Source organism: Leuciscus leuciscus, assembly GCF_965113295.1.
Source record: "Leuciscus leuciscus genome assembly, chromosome: 13".
Classification (NCBI taxonomy): Eukaryota; Metazoa; Chordata; class Actinopteri; order Cypriniformes; family Leuciscidae; genus Leuciscus; species Leuciscus leuciscus.
In genome coordinates, this window is record NC_138737.1 from 10,119,188 (window position 1) to 10,133,570 (window position 14,383).

Here is a 14,383-nt window from a genome sequence, read left to right on the forward strand (position 1 = left end):
TTATTCATTTCATTGTGTTTTCATTTTTCGTTTTATTCAATTTACAATATGCCTGTAGCCAAAAAAAAAAAAAAATTACTTTTTATTTTATTACATTTGAGTTATTTTATTACATTAAATAATAAATGAAAACTAAAATAATAAATAAAAATAAGTTAATGTTTAAAATATATATATATATTTCATTTCAGTTAACATTTATTTAGGCTAATGAAATGTATTTATGGCATAGGGTTTAGTTAATTATATTAAACGTGTTGTAAAGTAAAATCTACAAAAAGATTCATTAAGACAAACTGAAAATTGGCTTGACAAAGCCTTTTTACAGTTTTAAGGTTTTATAAGTGTTATGTCATTGAATACTTGGGCAGTGAAAAGAGAAATCTGAAATTTTAAAGAATATGGACATTTCTAGACAGAATACTGTGGAATGGTCATTCTTGTGATTGATGTCATCATAGGTCAATCAACGATATTAATTGTCAGTACAAATAATAAACCTATATGCTATTATTGTGTACTATTGCACTACATAAGTAAATGTATGGCATATATATATATATATATATATATATATATATATATATATATATATGGCATAGGCCTACTGTATTAAGCTTATAATACACACATACATACAGACTTGCTTTGCATTATAATTATTATAATTATTATCATTATATTGTATTAGGTCGTTTCCATCTTTTAATAGTATGATAAAGCTTGTTTTTATTTAGAACTAATATATAGGCTTAACTAATTTTATTCTCATTTATCTTACCTTATATTTTGCATTGTTTAGTCTTGGGTCTTGCAAAAAACACCTTTGTAAGAATGTGTAAGTGACAAACGTATGAATGTCCGAATGTCTATGCCAATTATTTAGTAGGCTATAAACCATGCAGACTAATGGGGGTCCATGAACAGGCCATATCTAAAACCCTGTTTGCTGTAAATTTGTTTGAAAAGTGTGCCAAAAGTTCTGGGTGCATCATTGGCTCCCTGTGCGCATCCGGGTACTGCAGCACATAGCCAACCTATGAGGCCGAAGACACCAATATGGCGGAGGTAAGCTGGATAGCTGGAAAAAGTATTCGGTTTTAAATCCATCTCTTTTACGATTTGTTATGATAGCTATGGCTTTCGTTGATATATGTGTATATCAGGTGTGTATACGGCTGGAGTTTTAGTAATAATTGTGTAAAACTGACGATGGTAAACCGGTTTAATTGAAGAGTGATCTATCAGGATCGGAGAGGCCTCTGAATTTCATCCCCGTTAGCTCACAGGAAAAAAACAAACAAACAAGAAATCGTCGCCTGTAATTGATACATTGCTCGATATAAAAATCGTTTTCATGACGCATTGGACTATTTTTTTAAGGTTTAATAGTGTTTTAATATATTGTGGGTATGCATATGGGCTGTTAACTTGCAGGAAAGGTTTGTTTATAGTGTGTGCAAAATGGGATTTTGCAGTGTTTGGAGGATGACAGCATTCGTTAGTAGATGATAGCTTTTTGGTTTGTGTCAGTAATTGTGTTGCATTCATAAATAGATAAGTGTTATGATGTTTTATAAGAGGGGACATCGTCTTGAATTTACGTTGATGTACCTTTGCTGTCACGGGTTTTAATTTGAAAGAAATTTGCACGCAGACGGGTCTAAAATTGAAAATTCATTCGGTGTCAAGTGTTTGTGCTGGTCAATGTACTATAATTTATTTTGCATCATGTAATAATCAATTATTTCTCTGCTTTCTTTTTCTTTATATCTGTCTGTACAGGCTTCCTTTGGGAGTTCGAGCCCTGGTAGGTTCATTGTTATAGTGAATTGTTTATTATTCTTATTATAGTATTGTTAGTATTAATAAGAGTAATAGTTGACCAATATGGGTTTTTAAGTTTCCAATACTGCTATCCAGAGGGCAGGAGAGTTCATGTAATATATAAAATGTATTTGTATTCATGGATTTCATCAGGTCCCTTTCCACAGGTGTATTAATCAAGCACAATGCAGTCTGCATTCATAATCTAGGTGCTTGATTTTATACACCTGTGGAAAGGGACCTGATGAAACCCATGAATAAACTTAGATGTTCAAAATGTTGAAATGAAGTGAGCATTCTGCAAATATTTGCACAATATTAACTAAGAAATACTTAAAATCAGAAAATTTGCAGTATCAACCAACAGTTTTTGGTAGATATTGGAATATATATACATTATTTCTATATACATTAAATCAGTAACAGTGTTTCATTTCTTTTCCCAGTTGGCTCTTTGTCCTCAGAGGATCACGATTTTGATCCAACAGCTGAGATGTTAATTCATGAGTATGACGATGAGAGAACTTTGGAGGAGGAAGAGCAGTTGGATGGAGAGAAAAATTTCAGTGCAGAATTGTCAGACTTAGAGAGGGTAACATGCATTCATAATCCACTTTTTAACTCATTTGAAAGTGTATGCATTGTGTTAACTGTTACAATCAATGGATGATAAGGGTCATATTTCTGCTGAGATACATTTATTTTCTAACACGAACAGGAGGGGAACATGCCGATCGAGGATTTGTTGGCTATGTATCGTTATGAGGCATCTGTCAGTACAGGGGCAGGATCTAGCATGGACAGTTCTTCTGTTGAACTAGCTGATGATCTGCCTGACATGACCCTGGATAAGGTAATTAACATGATTTTCTTCAGGGCAAGCCAGTGGACATTTTCAACAAGATAAAATCACTAATTGTCTTCTGCTGCAGGAGGAGATAGCGAAAGATCTCTTGTCAGGAGATTATGAGGAGGAGACCCAGTCCTCTGCTGATGATCTGACCCCTTCTGTTACCTCCCATGACGCCACAGACTTCTTCCCTAGAACACTTAGATGTGAGAAGAATCATTACTATCTTCTACTAGATCAGTTTGGGTTTTTACATGTTCATTTTTTGAACATGTAAAAAAAGGTGTTTTAAAGTTTAATCGTTTAATTCATTATAAACTTATAAGACATATAGAAAGTGGTAAGGGGTCATAATAATTATATTTTATTTTATTAGCATTTCTAGTTTTTTGCTAAATATAGTTTGCATTTCTTAAACTTGTATATACCCCTTCAAGCATATGTTTTGCTTTTTAAAGGTATGTGCAAATATATTTAATGTACTAAATTTTAGATTTTTTTGCTCCAGCCAACGCAACATATGATGGTGATAAAGAATCTGAGGGGGAGGAGGATGGTGTGATCAGTGAAGATTCTAGAAAGGTTAGTATCATATTATTCAAATGTTGTACACATTCTTTTAATATATATAGATACATCCTTGATTATAAATGTTTTTTTTTTATATTCAAAAGTTCAAAAGTTTGTGGTCAGTACGATTAAAAAAAAAAAAAAAAAAAAAAAAAAACTTTTTCAAATGCAAGATCAACAAATTTAAAATACAACATAGCTAATCCCCATATCTGAATATTATGAAGTTAAAGGTACACTTTTATAAAAAAAAAATCTGAATTAATAAAATTTAAATAACGACTCAATACATCATCCATAGCGGCGTTTCCACTGAAATTACCCAGAACAATTTGTCCTAGGAACTTTTTTTTCCCCCAGACCTGTTGCTGTCTGCGTTTCCACCGCGGTCCAAAGTACCGTGAAGATTAGGCAAATTTAGTCCTGTGAAGTAGGACTTCCCACTGGATTTCATCCTCTGAATTTAAGCTTAATAAAGTCTGAACCTCGTCGTCGGTCCACCGGTCGTATTTTTTAAACTCCATTGTTGATTCAAATAGCAAACAACTTACTGCACGCACCGCAACGGATTTTATAAAATGGTGGTTGAAATGAAATGCTGTGTGGAGTCAACCAATCAAAATGCGTCATGAACTCAACCAATCAGCATGTTCAGCGCCCAAGTTCCACCCATGAAAGTTTCTGAACTTTGAAAAAGTACTTCCTCGCAAGCAGGGACTTTCGGAGGTGGAAATATTTACCTGGAACTTCATGTAGACCCTTCGCCTGGCTAACGTCAGACCACTTTCTCTTTGAGACGTGGTCTGGGAACCACATGTTCATTTTCTCGTATTTGAGGCGAGAGCCGTTTGCCCAGAGCCGTTTATTGGGCGCTACAAATGTCTATCAAATGCGTGCTTAAAACCGCACCCGACCCGTTTTCCGACAGCAGCACTAATTAAAATCTGCACCCGACCCGCTTAAAATAGAACCGACACCCGAAATAAAATCAGTTTAGACTATCACATTATAGACACACTTACAAAAATGTTTATTGCCAGGTCATACAGAAGTTATTACACGACAATTAACACAAGGACAACTTCAGCCGAAGCTGTCAAAAGGCTGATACATGAAGAACATGGCTAACGTTACCACAAAACTGAGTAGCCTTATAACATTTTACCAATCGAACAGTCGCGGCTACAACACTATATGCCACGCAATTTCGTCTAGCCTACATCTGACCATTTTGGGTTCAAACACGCCCTGCACACCACACATACTTAACAGTGTTAAATATGAAAAATACCGTTCGACAGAACTGCTTTGTTACCACAGTTTCTGCGTGCTTCCTCAAGGATGAAGTTCCACATTTGCGGCTATCCAACACGAAAATGTTTGCAGCAAAGCCTTTCACAATATTTTCTTCAGATAACTCCAAATTTCTCCCACACACTGGACTTGATTTATGATGACGTATTGTCGACAACTTTACAATCTCCACTAGCTATTCTTTTCTTCAACTCCTCAGCATCCATCTCGACAACTGCAAGCAGATCGCGCGCGCGGTTATGATGAATTTTTAAAAGTGAAAGTAGCCTAGGTAACGTTATAGATCCTGGGAGGGCGTGGCGCGTCGGCACAAATAAACTGATGTGGATTTTAAATTATTTTATCAACTTGAAATACAGGCATATTTTTGTAGATGTGTTCCTAAAAATATGCATATATTTTTACGTCTGTCATGTTGGATCCATAGATATAAACAAACTGCTTCGGTGTGTCGCATAGATGTCGTCATCGTCTTGCTGCTCCCTCCCCGTTCTGTGATTGGTTCCCTAGCTGAGGCGAAAATCTGGTCCATGGAATCCATGCTGACTAGCAGCGTGAATAAAATTGCGCTGCGCTCAAGGCAGCATGGGGAAACCCAGGCTAGTAGACCCTGGTTCCTTCGGTGGAAACACACAGAGTACCACCCCAAAGTCCCTAGTTCCTGGGGAAAGTTCCTGCGGTGGAAATGTGGCTTATCTTTCTTCCAAAATGTGTTTTATCTTACCCTGATTTGCTGTGGTAAGCGTATCAGGTAAGCGTGTGGTAAGCGTATTATAAGTGTTTAAATTTGAGACCTGTCATGATGGTTTTCATTGGAAATTGAAACATACGTTACTGGCCTTGTGCGTGTTTCGTCATATCCATAAATAGAGAAAAATTGCTCCGGCTACTTTGCAGCATGTATGGGAGGGGCATAGGTTAGTTGTCATAAAGAGCGAGAAAGGTTGACAGAGCACACTAAATCTTGAACCTCCAGGGAATCACCTCAAATCATCCAAACAGAAGAGTCTCTGCTGGCAAAAAAAGAATGCGACAGAGCTTGTAATAAAGACAGAATCAATCAACATTGCCTTGGCTTTTTGGAGATGACGTTTTTATTACTCAACTGTTGAGTAAGGTATTTTATTGAACTGATAAATTGCCATATGTAGCTCTCTTAACAGTTCATTATAAAGCATTATCTATTGTTAAGGGTCATTTCATTTTGGTTGTTGTAGTGCCATGCTGGAATTTATTTTCAAGGAAGTACTGTAAATTGAGTATAGCTAGAGTAACGTCTTTAGCTAGTCAGCTTGAAATCTTTTAGATCTAAACTGGTTATCTCGTAAGCCTAGTACTAGTACATTTACATTTAATCATCTAGCAGACGCTTTTATCCAAAGCAACTTATAAACAAGGAGAGAAAAAGAAGAAATCAAGCCAACAATAGGGCAACAATATGCTAGTGCTGTGACTAGTCCCAGTTATTTCAGCACAATACACATAGACATTTTTTTTTAAGTAGATGTATATAATGGTAAGTGTTAGTATTAATGGGTCAAGTGTTGATGGAAAAAATGTGTCTTCAGCCATTTCTTGAAAATAGCTAAAGACTCAGCAGCTCGAGTTGAGTTAGGCAGGTCATTCCACCAGCTTGGAACAGTCAAGGTAAAGGTCCTTGAAAGTGATTTTGTTCCTCTTTGGGATTCAAGGATTTGTATTGTCATTCAATACACGGTTACATGAAGGAACGAAACTACGTATTAAGATCCCATTCAAAACACAAGATAAAACATTAACCAATAAAAACATTAGAATCTAAGGTGTATGTCTAAGCAGTGTCGTCAATAAATAGCATAATCAATAAAAACTAGAATAAACAATGCAAGAATAAGTAATAAATAACATAAATAGTCTGTGAAGTTGAACTATTCATCGATCACAACTCCAAGATTCCTTGCTGTCCTGGATGGAGTTACGGTTGATGAACCTAGCTGAATGGAGAAGTTGTGATGAAGTGTTGGGTTGGCTGAGACCACAAGCAGTTCTGTCTTTGCAAGGTTGAGTTGAAGGTGGCTGTCCTTTGTCCCGCAAGAAATGTCTGTCAGGCAGGCTTCGATGCGATTAGAGTGGGTTTCTTAAGCAGTGGGGTTACTTGAGCCTGCTTAAATGCTGTGGGAAAGGTACCAGTGTTAAGATAGGTGATTTATGAGCAGTAGGATAACCATATTCATCCGCACAGTCACATAGTGCCAAAGCACAACCAAAACAGTGTTCTTCTCCAAAATGCATGCAGTTTTGTTTTTTAACTCCTAGACTATAATCTTGTGAAATATTATTGCAATTTAAAAGAACTGTCAATTTTAATATATTTTAAAATGCTATTTATTTCTGTCATCATGGCAAAGCTAAATTTCAGCAGCCATTACTATATTTGTAAGTAAAAAAAGAAAAAAAGATTGAAATGAAAATCTCATGAACTGTTATAAATGTTTTTACTGTCACTTTTAAACATTTTAATGCATCCTAGTTGAATAATAGTATTATAAATCATGCTGACCCCAAACTTTTGAACCATGGTGCATGTAAGTAAAAAAGTTTGATAGTTAGTCTTAATTTTTTTTAATCTTTTTTTATTTTTATTTCAGGAAATAATGGTTGGGTCTCAGCATCAAGCAGAAGTTCCCATGGGGCTTAGCCACTATAATGAGGATGAAAAGGGTGAGTGTTTAAATTGCTTAGTGTGACTTTTAACTGAAATAAACTATAGTAAAAACTGAATCATCAGGGCTGGGTTGATCGATTCTCATTTTGATGAACCGATACTGACTCTTAAACCCCAAGAATCTATGCTGTTTTCAGTTGATGCGTGAACAAAACTCGCTTTTTTCGGTTTTGTGCTTGTTACTTTTGATACGACACAAAGTCGTAGCTTTCAAATTCTGTCAATTTTATCAGGAAATTAAAACAATAAATAGCGCATTGAACGCTCTTTAATGTGACGGATCGCTGTTTAACCCAGAGTTTAAGCAAAGCGGCATTGCTGAGTGCGTGTGAAAGGATCATCTCTTCTGCTATACTTCTAGTTATAGCACAAAATAAACATGAATGAACATCAGAAGGTATGCTGAAAAATACAGTACTACTTACCAAAATGTATCACATCTCATGGAATCACTCAGTCAGTGTTTTAACCGTGAAAAGACATCAATAAAACAGCTCAAACAAATGTCACGTAATGTTACATTTACCTCAGAAAAGCCACTCCATGTTCATAAACTTGTTAGTTAGCTAGATAAATGATTGGATCACAAATAAATCACTGTGAATGAGACCAATTTGAATGTGTATTGTTGTTTAAAGCGTACGAGGAGGACGATCAGCTGCTGTGGTGTCCTGACGTGCTGTCAGAGTGTAAAGTGAGAGACTACCTCAGAGAAGCGCTGTCACAGTCTACAGATGACGGCACACAAGATTCCACATCTGAACACATACGAGATAACGAACAGGTTTGTGCTCTATAAAAGCTCCCATTAATTAAAATAATTCATGTAAAAATCGTCCGCCCATGTGAGAGCTGCTGCTATGGTTTTAATTGCATTTTTTTTTTTATGACCTCATTTCTAGGCCTTGTTTGAGCTTTTAAAATGTAATTACAACACCCGCGAGGCACTGACGCGATACTGCAGTAATGTGAAGACCTTGAAGGGTAGGCTGTTCAGTACAGGATCAGCTTTTAAAGCTTTTGTACCTGTAGTGGCATAAATGTTCACTTTTCTTTGTTGTGTTGATAGAAGAATCCCCACCATGGTCAGAGGATGAATGTAGGAACTTTGAACATGCGCTGCAGATTTATGAGAAGAACTTCCATCTTATTCAGAAACACAAGGCAAGTGATGTATGTTGTCTTTTTCACTGGGCTCATCAACTGTTGATCAAAAAATACTGTAAAAGCAGTTTTAAATAAATAATAATCCTTAAAGCTGTATTTTCAGTACCCATTACTCCAGTCTACAGTGTCACATGACCATGGTCCTTCAGAAATCATTCTAATATGCTGACTTGGAAAAATATAAAAGTATCTTTAGATCTAGTTAATTTGTAATTGCTGAATAAAAGACAACGATGTACTAAAAACAGACATTTTTTTCTTCCTTTGCGTTTTTCGCGTACTGACAACAATGTTGTCAAACGATCCTGTTCACACAGATCGGCAAATAAGACTAAAAACGCTGTATTATGCATGCCAGGCCAGTAGTAGGTCACTTTGTAAAGTAACATAATATGCCTATAGACTGAACACATAAGCATGCGCATGATGTGACCGTTTTCACAAATTTGTGTTTTTTGTAGTTTTCAGGCCCTTTTATGTTAATTAATGCGTATGCAATAAATATGCATAAATTAGGCTATGTTCACACTTAGCGTCTTTTTTGACAAGAAAAAGTTGACAACGGCGTTTTTTTAGCAAAAAAAAAACGCTGGCAGCGTTCGGTTACAAATAGCAGCCGAGCGCGTCTTTTGTTGCTATAACAATAGCTGCAACAGTAGCCTAGTGCTGTGTGATGCAAAAAATGTCGAGAAAGAGAAAGTTGGCTCTTGCGTTGGCTTTTGAAGTTACCGGGGAGGAGAATGTCGGTTCACAAAGACGTTTGTGGGTGCACGACAGACAGTTGTTCTTGTTGTTATGGAAACGACAGGTCTCGCTACTCGCTTGTCATTGGTCAGCTGTCAAAAAGGCGCTTGACGTAGGGCGTTCTTTTCAGAAAAGTTGAACTTTTTTCAACTTAAAAAGACGCTCTGAGCTGCAGAAAAAGACGCCGGCGGTGGCGTCTAAAAAAGCGCTCAGGACTTTTTTGAAAAAACGGTTTACTCCATAGGGTTATAATGTAGAACAGACGCTGGCAGTTTGAAAAAAGACGCTAAGTGTGAACATAGCCTTAATATGCAGTGATAACTGTACCTTGTAAATAACTCTGTTTGGTTAGTTATGCAGACATTATGCACTATTTTTTATTGTTGTCCATGGCTATATTCTCATAGCTTTTTTCTTTTTTCAGGTTCAGACACGGACTGTTGCAGAATGTGTGGCTTTTTATTACATGTGGAAAAAGTCGGAACGTTTTGACTACTTTGCTCAACAGAACCGATTCGGCAAGAAGAAGTACAGTTGTTACCCGGGTGTGACGTAAGTGCTGGGATGCGAAATTGGTGCTTTTTGCCTGTTGAGTAATGTGTGTTTCAAAGAAAGTAAGTGTTGGTTGTGTCCTCAGAGACCTGATGGACAGGCTGGTGGATGAGGCGGAGGGTCTGGCGGTGGACAGCTCTTTATCCGTGTGTTCAGCAGGAGCAGGGGGAAGGATGGAGGCGTCAGCGGAGCAACAGCTCGGACTGCTCAACTCCATCACTGCCAGCGACCTCACAGGTGAGCTCAGCTGCCACAGTAGTCATGATTCACAAATGATTTATTCTTAGGAATTTCTTAGTCATTTATTCTGGTTCTTTTAATGAATAACTCAAAAAAAGTGATATAATGATTGTTAGCAGTTTGAATCAGATGAACCCTTCACTGAGTTAACTGAATCAATCAGAGCAGCTACTAAATCATGTCTAATTTACTGACTGATTGTTCATTCACATAACAAAAGGTTGTTAAAAACACATTTGCCACTGTCTGTTTTTCTTTTTTGGATTATTGTAATAATTAATTTTTTTTAATTTTTTTTATACATTAAATACATTAAAGGTCATTTTCAAACATCCATAATCCTATTATGTTTTTTTTTTAAATGACCTTTCATGTAGTGTGTAGCACAGCTCTAAGTGAATGAAAACATCCTGCAAAGTTTTAAATCTGAAAGTGCACCATATATAAAGTTATTGTCTTTCAAAAGTAAGAGTCGACTCTGTCGATTCATTTTTATCATGATATCACAGCACTATAATCCCAAACTTTTGCTGTGTTCCCTTTATTTCACTGACGACTGCTTCTCAAATCTCGGAGTACAATGCAAGATTCGCAACCCGGTTGCTCTTGAAAGATGGTGTTCAAAATACTTAGTTTTGAGATTTATATTGTGTAGGAGCTCCTGCTAACTGGCTAACTCATGTTATTACTGTCTTACTGAAATATTTCTGCTAATCAGTTATGGGCCACGATTACCTATAACTGTGTCTATTAATGCAGATTGTCTGTCGTTCTCACTACTTTGAGGAAAGATTTGTTTTACCAATGTTTGTTACATCAGATCATTCACTCTAGAGCTCGGCTAATGTATACATGCACTGTTATTGATACAGTTTCCACGTGTTCACTGCAATATATTAGAAAAATCCTCGAAATAAATTAGTACAAGTAAAATAATCGGTTTGTTGATGGACATGCACTTGTTAATGCTGATGGTGAGGAATTACAGTTGCAACATCTCATATAATGTACCTCAAACTGAGTAGTGTTTCACTGAGAAACTTCCTGTTCGAGTCGTCCTTGCGATGGAGGTTCGGGCTGAATAACAGTTATTCCAATGTTTCATCATCGGACTCGCGCTCGCATTGATATGGTAAAATCGTTACGAAATATGGTTATGAAAAGTCTTATGCTAACCAAGGCTGAATTTTTTGATAAAAAATACAACAAAAACAGTAATATTGTGAAATATTATTGCATTTTAAAATAACTGTCTTTTTTAACACATTTTATGTGTAATTGATTCTTTTGATGGCAAAGCTGTATTACTCCAGTCTTCAGTGTCATGATACCTAAGAAATCATTCTAATATGCTTATTTAGTGCTCAGTTGTTATCATTTATTATTGGTGCTCAATTATTACTTTTAAATGGTAGTGTATCACGTTTCCACAAAATATGAAGCAGCACAACTGTTTTCAACCTTGATAATAATAAGAAATGTTTCTTGAGCACTAAGTCAGCATATTAGCATGATTTCTGAACGATCATGTGACACTGAAGACTGGAGTAATGATGCTGAAAATTCAGCTTTGTGTCACTAGAATAAATTATATATTTAAATATATTCTAATAGAAAAGAGTTATTTTAAATTGTAATAATATTTCACAATATTGCTGTTTTTACTGTATTTTTGATTAAATAAATGCAGCCTTGACAAGCATAAATTACTTCTTTCAAAAACATGAAATTGTATTATTCCAAACTTTTGACCGCCAGTGTAAATTTGTAAAATTCTAACATATGCAGTCATGCATTTTGAAAAGATACAAAATTATAAATAGTCTGATATATAAAAATGCTTTTTTGTTCTTTTTCTTGCAGCCCTCAGTAACAGCGTAGCAACTGTGTGCAACGGTCCAGGAGACATGAGCTGTATGGACTCCCCTTATTTTCCCCCTCTGGAGAGTTTACACAGAGGAGCCATGAACCATGATGATCAGCTGAGCTACGCCGCGAACGGAGACAGCGGCTGCCTCAACATGCTGGATTCTGGCTTCTACCGCTCAGATCTGGGTCAGATCAGCGTGTGCAGCACCAAAGACTGCGAACGGCCCTCCAAGAGGCTCAAGATGGGCCTTTCAGAGTCCTTCATGAACGATGTGTCTGTTACTAACCTGGGCGTGGACTTCGAGGGCAGACGCGCACATCGCATTACGGGCACCACAATGGCGGTGTCGGTCACAGACTTCAGCAGCATAGGGAGCGGTGAAGCCAACGGTTTCATCAGCTCTCATTCACGACACCACCAACACACTGCACTTCAGTCTGACTGACTCCTTTCTGCCATCCAGACACTGACTTATCTGCTCACTGACTATTAGTTCTTTTTTAAATTAAGAAAAAATATCTCTATATATATATATATGAATATACCTTTTGGTTGTTTTTTTGTTTTTGGAATATGACATCAGTGATGTCTTTATTGTACAGAGTTAAGAAATCTTGATTTCTCAAGAGTTTAAATAGCCATTTATTTTTCTGGTCCTTCAGATATTTAATATCCTTTTTGTCTTCGGTGATATACAGTTAAACCTAAATGCTGGAGCTAAAGTCTCTTACTGTACTCATCCCAACGCCTGCATCTTTGTTTTATTGTCTCACGAAAAAATGGCTGCCGCCAAAACTGCGTTTTTTTTGTTGTTGTTTTAGGCTTTTCATGTATGTGTGTCTGTTTCAAAAATGGGTACTTTTTTCCAGAGTTTACACCGCCCGAGATAGACTAAGCCTTGGGAAATGTAGCATTTTTTATATCAGGAAACTGGCTTTTGTAAGTGAAAATAGTGAGCAGGAGTATTACGTTTAAACAGAGCACTTTGTATCTCGTTATTGGTTGGTGTTCGAGTTAGGATGTTTTTAAGTATAAGCTTTAATAACTCAATTAATTGTGGTAATCTGAAACTTTTTTTTTTTGTTACATTTTGTGCATTACCAAAATTTTGCCGGAAAGTTTTTTTTATTTATATTTTCCTTTATTCTCAAGTTTCACAATTGACTGAGAAGAACATTTAATTGAATCTTTCTCAGAAATGTAGATTTTCCAGCCCCCAAAGTTTCCACTATAGTTTTTTTGTTTGTTTTTTGGTCCAAGATTTGGCACTCAAGTAATAATATAACCTCCAATAACATTTTATGAGACCGATTGGCTCTATGGGGCAGTTGCCTGCACTCTACAATATTAGCATAAATCTTGTATAAATATTAAACTGTGAGAAGTGTGCAGGACATTCATAATTCCCCTTTGAACATGCAAAGCTATTTACATGCTAGTCATTACCTACACAGGTCTTTTTATTTTTACAAATCATCAGTAACGGCTGCTCTCTAAACTGCAGGCGCTTTAGTACCAATTGAACCAGTGTTATTTTATTTTTTTTCAGCTATGCATTATGTATATTTTGTAGCTGCCAGGGGTAATGAGAACACCTGAATGTTAATTGAGCTAATTGTTAATCACTCTGGACCTCTTTTTATGTTAAGCTCTCTATCTTAAGTTCTTTACCATTGTTGTATATTGTATGCATGAAGCAGATTGGACTCTTGTTGATCCTTGGACATTTTTCAAGCTGATTAATACTAAATGCCAAAAAGCAATCAGCTTGCCGCACTGTATCAAAACCGATACTGCCTCTGAGCTCGAGTCCTTCCTGTTATTTGCGTTTTAAAACAATTTACTATAGAAGTAATTTGTATACTAAAAGCCCTGACTTTGATTGGGGTAATGCAAAAATGCTAAAAAAAAGAAAAAGTTTTTGTTTTATGGCAATAATATGTAGATATGTATAGATTGTTGTTCTTCTGTAAGTCTTACAGTATCCATATCTTATTCTTGCCTTCGTTTCTTTACTGCAGCGAGACGTCAAAAACATGCATGCTCATGGTTGTCGTTTGCAAAAATACCACACCATTTTGTTTTTGTTTGTTTTTTGAGAGAGAGAGAGGTGTGTATAAATGGAAATCTGTGTGACGCATGCTTTTTGGACACTCGCATTTAAACCCATTTGATTATCTCTTTGCTTTCATTCATTCAGTGATTCTTACACCCTTGATACCTACCGGCTGCTAATAGTAATGTGAAGAGTCTATTTTCTATTGAATGCACTGCAGTTCCAATTATAATTTGAGTTGAAAGAGTTTTGTGCATCTACATAGTTAAAACATAGGAAAGTACTCGTTGGAAGCATGTTTGGAGCTGCGATTACAAAAGCTGATGGAAATAGATCCATAGATGCTATTGTTCCTTGACGGGATGGAAAGCACTACAAAGAGTTTATTCTCTGTCTTTCTTTTTTGTTCAAAATGTTTTCAGTGTCTGTACATCAAGCAGAGAACTTTATCATGCACAACAAATGTAGTACTTGGTGCTCATATAAAAA

At 36.3% G+C, this 14,383-nt stretch overlaps 1 protein-coding gene across 4 annotated transcripts; it reads left to right on the forward strand.

The window, feature by feature from the left end:
• Positions 1-959: 959 nt before the first annotated feature.
• mier3b (mesoderm induction early response 1, family member 3 b) lies at positions 960-12,912 on the forward strand. 4 transcript variants are annotated; one of them, XM_082188301.1, is made up of 13 exons: positions 960-1,068; positions 1,786-1,810; positions 2,274-2,419; positions 2,546-2,680; positions 2,760-2,883; positions 3,186-3,259; positions 7,189-7,261; positions 7,904-8,049; positions 8,168-8,249; positions 8,335-8,438; positions 9,601-9,728; positions 9,814-9,965; positions 11,832-12,912. In XM_082188301.1, the coding sequence occupies exons 1-13, from the start codon at positions 1,060-1,062 to the stop codon at positions 12,281-12,283; spliced, it is 1,650 nt and encodes a 549-aa protein (XP_082044427.1). In that variant the 5' UTR covers positions 960-1,059; the 3' UTR covers positions 12,284-12,912. The 4 variants fall into 4 exon arrangements, with proteins under 4 accessions (XP_082044427.1, XP_082044429.1, XP_082044428.1 ...); XM_082188303.1 differs by having other exon boundaries at positions 8,335-8,429; XM_082188302.1 differs by having other exon boundaries at positions 8,338-8,438.
• Positions 12,913-14,383: the final 1,471 nt, after the last annotated feature.